The 7,045-nt window shown below is 34.3% G+C and overlaps 1 protein-coding gene across 1 annotated transcript; it reads right to left on the bottom strand.

Moving 5' to 3' along the window:
- Positions 1-20: 20 nt before the first annotated feature.
- Positions 21-5,800, bottom strand: LOC136364616 (mutS protein homolog 4-like). Its single transcript, XM_066324565.1, has 8 exons — positions 5,560-5,800; positions 4,750-4,817; positions 3,666-3,740; positions 3,202-3,266; positions 2,465-2,634; positions 1,532-1,668; positions 1,013-1,116; positions 21-174 (listed from the first exon to the last, which is right to left on the bottom strand). The coding sequence occupies exons 1-8, from the start codon at positions 5,798-5,800 to the stop codon at positions 33-35; spliced, it is 1,002 nt and encodes a 333-aa protein (XP_066180662.1). The 3' UTR covers positions 21-32.
- Positions 5,801-7,045: the final 1,245 nt, after the last annotated feature.

The following is a 7,045-nucleotide window of genomic DNA, read 5'->3' as shown; positions in this document are numbered from 1 at the left end:
TCAGAAGGGTCTTTATGTGGTCCATAACAGAATCAAGTAAGAAACTTACCATAATCGGAAAGAGTGCAGGCGTGGGCAAATGAAAGCAGCATATCCAGCATAGATACAATGTCAGACAGCTTGTATAAGCAATGAATGTGTTCATAGATCTCGTTCAGTAGTTTACACACTATTCTAAAGTAAGACACTGATTTAGCTGTTGCACAGCACATCCTGTCACTTTATACAACTTACAGAAATAAAGGAACTATAATGTTCATAAGGTGTAAATTAGGATAAAAGGTCAATCATAAATCACAAACATGTCTACCAGATGCAATCAAATGTATAAATTTCTTTGAAGTAAATTAAGATCTTGTACCATCATCTCAACTAACATTCTGCTGCTCAGACACAAGACACATACCTCAAGTACCAATGGCTCATATGAAAGCTTCACACAAAGAATGCACTAAAATACAGCTACAGGATCAAGTATGTTTTATTAACTTGTGAAATGCGACTTCAATTCCCTAAGACTTTCATGTTAGAAAAATCCTACATGGCGGCTTGAAAGAATTTCCATTCAACTGACAGGTAACTTTATACTTACTAAGTTGTGAATCAGAGAGGAAAGCAACACGACATGCAGCAAGAACAAGATACAGAAATAGAAATAGACAATTCTACTCTAAATATAAGGAACTGACTAAAAGTAACAATTCTGCATAACTGATGCAAAACTAATGCATTCATTGTGCCATTCTGTGCAGATAATTCACCCGTAAAATTTTTACAGGATGACCATGTCTATTAATAAATACCAATATATTTACAATCATGTTTAATACAATACACAAATCACGGAGGTTTTTCTTATCAAGGAAGTATACTTGAACAGTATAGCTTTAGACTATTTCCGTAAGTAGCCATAACCTAACAGAAAGATAGTTTTAAAACCGCATGTAATTAGCTGATAATTGGAGAAAATAAACGTACTTAGCAAATATTAAATAGTTTTAACAGGTCTTACAGGTAGGTCATGTGATATATTTCTCTCAGGGACTCCTGACATCTTTCATTCATTTTTATTAAATCTGCTGAAGTGAAGCTATATGTGTTTTTCATTTTCGTGATCTATGGGGAATTGAAACCGACAATAAGAGCTTGCCTTGTTATCACAAGGAAAAACAGCTTCTAAAACCCAAATCTGGAACCATATGGAGAAATAAAAGACAAAAAACAATGCCCATGCCGTTTCATTTTTACTATATAAGTTTTTATTAAAATTCCACTTAAGATAACAATTAACAAGATATACAGCTTTATTCTTACACAAAACATAATTGCATGTACTTGCTCACTTTTGATTATATAACTGAGTATAGGGCAGTTATAAAAACATCCCAATTAAAACTTCATTTACTTCTAAATATTTCACTGAAATAATTTTTATTGTTGTTTACTGTTTAATATGTACTTTATTAATGTATTACATATTGCAAATAAAGTATACAAATATATTATGCTAAAACATCTTTTGTACAGATACCTTTGTAAATTCTGAAGGAAGCTTGCCATTAGGTAATGTTGAACAATCAGCATTCAGCTGGATAAAAAATCCACGAGCAGAGCTGAAACTTGTTTTCATTGGTAGGTTGTGCTTTTCTGCAAGCTGCGTTATCATACCTACATACCACATACAAAGATTTAACCCAAATCATAGACATTCATGTACACCCCGCCCCATGCTGGTACAAAGATGGAAACTGTTAATGGAAGGCTTCAGAAATACAAGCTCAGTACCAACTGTATTTTTCACTATGTATGAATGTGGGATTAGATTAAAACAGGAAGACAGGTGCTAAAGTTTCTGACGCTCTTTTATGTTTCAGACTATATACTAAACTAGGATGGTCCTTTAGCAAGAAATAAACAATTTATAGTCAAAAAAACGAAATCAGTTTCAGAAGAATTTTTTTTTTCTTCTATTTTGACAGAATGGTAAACAGAAAGGTTACTAAAACAAAATAATGCACATCATGCTAAAACTCCTTTTGTTCATATTTTCCAATTCTTAATGCCTTAGTCCACAGATAGATCAAGACTGCCTAAAATATAAAGAACAAAGAACTCGGATATTTAAACGAAGCTAAACCAAAGATTTACATGTTTTATGCAGAATGTTTTAGGTGGAGTACTTCTGTTCTATTACGTCAGCCTTTTTGCGCTTTAAGAGAACATGGACTAACAGAGCTTTGAATATAGGAATCACCATATAATTATTCAATTTTATTAAAATAAAACTGCGTTTTTATCCAGAAATGGAGAATCTCAGTTGCTTACCAATGTCAATCAATTCATACCAATACTAAATATTTTTTACATATGAGAAGGTTGTCACACATATAATTATATGGCTTCTGTATGTCAAGTGCAATGTACTTTAAATCCCAAATAAATACAAGTTTTAGTTTAGAAATACCTGCTATGTCATCAACTATTTCTGTGTATGTTCTACGAGCTATGTCAAGGTATTCACTGACGTTGGGTTTAACAGCGTAGCACTTCTGGGTCCTCATACTCAGACATCCTTTTGTGTATCTTGTATCATCATTAATTACAGTTGTAATCTTTTCAAGCATAATTCCAAATCTGCAATATCAGTTGTATCACTAATTTGATACATAATACTTTATGATTGTTACTTGCAGTATCATCCCCAAATTACAAGTAACAGTACTACAAATAAGTGAAGCGACTCTTAAACTTTCTACTGTTAAGACAAAACATTACATTTCATTTCTATTTTCACCTTAGAATGAACCTCTGACTGTACCAAAGTCTGACTAAAAACACTATTCACATCTTCGGGAAACATAAATTATTTCTCAAATATACATTTTTTTAAAATACACAACACTTGATTTTTGCATTATTATGGAGACTCTAGGAGACCACTATTCTTGTCTTTTCAGAATTATTTCTAAGGGAGTTCAGTTCAGCAGCAGCTCCACTATCACAGCTAGCTCTCTTGCTTTTATCCCTGTATTCGTTAGTTGACAATTAGATTTTCTGACAATTAAAATCACCTTTAAGCAAAAGAATTGAGCTACACCCGTAACTATAAACAAGCAAAGACAACAAAGCAACACTTTTTATCTTACAGCCACTTTTGAGATGAGAGGTTTTAACACAGTAGGTAAGTATTGTGATAAATACCTTGTATCTTCAAGAGAATTGTAATAAGCCTTTAGCAGCTGTGCGTTGCAGCTTTTTAAAGCAGCCTGTTGAAGATTAAAATATGGACATGGCAGTTACTTCTTTTTGGAGCCTTTTTAAAGGACTAAAGTTTTCAAATTCAGTGAGGCTAATCAGCAGTTGTGTAAATAGTCTGTGGAATCTGAGCAGGAGTTTCAGTTAAATGTTTGTTATATAATCAATTATTCAGGTAATGGTAGGAATCCTGCTTTTCACAGTATAGACACAAATGCGTATTTCCGACTGGTCAACGTACTATGTTGGCAGTATTGGGTTCTGTAATCATATTCTTTTTTTACTTTATCAATCCCTTCTGACTTGAGATATTCTATGAAATTAAATAAACTGCACTTCATAAAAATAAGGACAAAATGGTCTGAATTTTATTGAAAAAAAAAAAGAAGGAAAAAAAAAAGACTGCTTACTTTCAGAGGCTCCACAAGTTCTAAGGTATGCTTCAGGTAGATTAAATTAGTTATTTTTGATTCAGCAGTTTTAACCTGTTGAAAAATTTGTCCAGTATTGGAGGCATTTGTATGACTGTTCCAAAAAGTACTCAAGAGCTAGCAGAACTCATATTCTTAACAGTAACAGGCCATTAAGGAAATAACACAGATAAACATAGATTGCCCATGAATATAGGAGCATGATCCCACGTGAAATCTCTTCTCATTCATATATAATTCATATATAATATCTCTTTACTCTTGTGACTGAGGGCATCTCTTACCTTACAGTCATATAAAGGGCTTTTCTGTAAAAGATAGTTACACATTCTACAAGGAAAGCTAGGAGCAATAAACATTCTGGGGTTTGATTATGTCATTAAAGAGATTTATCTGCATTTATTACTGTCCTGTTTGAGTCTGTACCTGATTTCTTTAATTAGAATTGGATAAATCCTTTATCTAAGAAGGTAAATCAGCATGTGAGAGGACACTGAGAGGTAAAAGAGTTGTGAGTATCTAAAATGCTGGCACACAAGCATAAACACAAGGAATCATCAAAAGCAGTGGCAGAAATATCCAACTCAAGTACAGTAGGCAAATGTAACTTTTAACACTATGGTTTCAAGATGCTTAGTGGAAACAAAGTTGAGGTTCAGTAACTTCAAGCTCACTGCAGTTAACTCTTGGGTCTGGTCTCAACCAAGATTCATTGGTGAACTACATGTATTTATTCTATTTTGGTATTTTTATTACATGTTAACATACAGACTGATATATGAGGCATGGCATGATCTGATGAAAAATAATCTTGCTTTTAGACCAAACAGTCACTAGGACTGTAAGTCACTGAACACTTTTTTCATTTATGTGAAGAAAATTCCTCTCATCTGAGTACTACTGAATAAAATGTACACTTATGAAGAATAAAGGTGGGGTGATGAAAGAGCAAACATTTTCGGAAGTACATTTACATAAATTAAGATGAATTATAGACATCACATTTATATATTGCACATTATAGACAGATAATTGATTTTACACTGTGTATTTTGAAACATACTGTATCCTGCTTTGGAATCTGTACCAAAACTGAAAGCAGTTGTTCTGTATCCAGGAATTTTGAGACAACTGTAAAACAAAAAGTATACATATCAGAAATTAAAGTGAAATTGTAAGAAGATGTGTTTTCTTTGAAAGCACAGAATTACTTAGCTATACTAATGCTAATCTTTTCCTTACATTCTATTGTCACAAATTACTTACTGGGTAAAAACTAGCTAGTATCTGAAGTATTTTGTCATAACTATACTTACAACTTACTGTACCTAAGCATGCAGCGATTATCGTACAGGTAGACATCCGTCAATTCAGAAATACGTTTTTTCTTAATTGTGACACAGATAAAGATTACATGATCCAGTTTCAGGTGGACTAATTCTAGTATTATATTTTACCTTTCTCTGGACCATATGCCTTAGGAAGCAATAGGAAAAAATGTTTATATGCAAGTATTACTTAAGCAATGTGTTTGCTTTTTCATGTACACATTATATATACTTGTATACATCAAACATAATGCATACCCAGCCACAGAGGTAAAGAGACAAATTCCAACTCTTATAAAAAGCTGTTGGCTCACAGACTTCTATACATTTTATCAGAGAAATTCAACTTTTCTAAGCAAAATACTTGAAAAAAGTATTACTATGATAATATAGATTACTTTAAAAAATTAAATGTTCACTATGTTACCTAACAAACCATTAAAAATACTTTTCAAACATACTGAGTCACACTATATACTTTCCTATATTAGAAAAAAATGCTTAAAAGAACATATAGTATTAGGTGTTCCAAAATAAACTACTACATGCTTGAAGACCAAAAAGGAGCTCCTCATCCTGGAGTAACTCCTGAACACAGTCCAGTCTAGTGTTAATTGTTTCAGCATCAACTAGAGGCTCCAGGATATTGGATCTAAGTCTTCGACTTCCACCAGGAGTTTTAGTATAATTTAGAACACCAAGAAGTGTGTGACCATTCCTTTGAAAATAAAACAGATATGAAGAATATATGCACCAAAAAAAGAGAGGGCAAGTGTCAGGAGACATTTACATGCAAGAGTATCCTACAAACCTGAGGCATGCTTTGGCATACTTATCATCTCCCTGTTTGCCATGTATATTATATGAACTACAGCAGTTTAGGAAGCTAGGTAATTCAATGTAATTTAATATAATACTAGCCCTCAATTATATAAGTATAGAAATACATTTGTATATATTGTACATATTTGTACGTATTGTATATATAGAAATACATTTGTATTGTGCTCATAGTAGTATTCCACTGCTACTGCAGTGGTTAAGTTCAAATTTTCTCTCTAAATTAAGCTAATTAAAAATTAACAAATCAACCCTACACAAGGAGGCAAATTATCAAGTTATAATCAGAGATCAAATACTAATCAGAATAATTTACTTGAAATACATTTCTTTATATTTTAATAATAATTTAAAATACTTAGAAATTAAAAAGAGAAATAATTTTTGGTTTTATTCTTTTAAAGAACATATGTCAGTCAATACAAGATCTAAATAACACGCTTATAATTTGTAGGAATTAGTTTCATCTTTATGGCTTTTACATATCACAGGGTCTCACACTTAAGGCTGATTGCATCTATGTGGAATAAGCCATCTATAACATTTATACTTGCTACACAGTTAAACAATTTACAAAACCTGAAATCTTCTATGCTATTGCCTGGAAGAAGACCTGTGAAATACCGGAGCCATAACAACACATTGATTTAAACCAGAACTTGAATAGGAAGATACAAGTACACAAAACAAACATCGTGAAGATAGGTATGTAGTTACATAAGTAGGTAGACAGATAGACAGAATGAGCAGAAACACCCTGAAATGCCATGATATAAAAAACCAAAGCAATAGTCAAAGGAATTAAAAAAAGAAAGGGGAAATTCAAACTCAGTTGCATTGAGGACCACATTTAAGAGGAACCCGACCCGAGCAAAGAGAGCAGGAGAGTAAAGAAACAGATTAAGGCCCAGGCAGAGAGCGTACCTCCCCTTTCGGAAACCGTCGGCCGCATCGCGCTGCTCCCGGCGGCCCGGCCGGCTGCGAGGCCATCGCCGCTGGAGCCGCCCGGCCGTGCCCCGCCGCTGGAGGAGCCCCCGGTGCTCTCTGAGCTGTGCGGCGTCTGCAGAAGCCCCAAGCTGTAGCGAGGCGTCTGCTCCGCCAGACCGCCCACGCCGGGCGTGGAAGAGCCGCGGCCCGTGTAAGACTCCGAGGTGGCCGAGGCGGCCGCCCGCCCGCCCGCGCCCGCCATGC

This window comes from Sylvia atricapilla, chromosome 9 (assembly GCF_009819655.1).
Source record: "Sylvia atricapilla isolate bSylAtr1 chromosome 9, bSylAtr1.pri, whole genome shotgun sequence".
Lineage (NCBI taxonomy): Eukaryota > Metazoa > Chordata > Aves > Passeriformes > Sylviidae > Sylvia > Sylvia atricapilla.
This window is presented reverse-complemented; position numbering and strand designations above follow the sequence as displayed.

What these genes read in the sequence shown, in the direction of transcription:
- LOC136364616 (XM_066324565.1), bottom strand. Translation starts at nt 5,800, where the DNA reads ATGTCTCCTGACACTTGCCCTCTCTTTTTTTGGTGCATATATTCTTCA. An exon ending in AACTTGTGGAGCCTCTGAAA is followed by an intron (nt 3,267 to 3,665) that starts GTAAGCAGTCTT and finishes AATCTTCAACAG; the next exon opens with GCTGCTTTAAAAAGCTGCAA. An exon ending in AATAGTTGATGACATAGCAG is followed by an intron (nt 1,669 to 2,464) that starts GTATTTCTAAAC and finishes TGTGGTATGTAG; the next exon opens with GTATGATAACGCAGCTTGCA.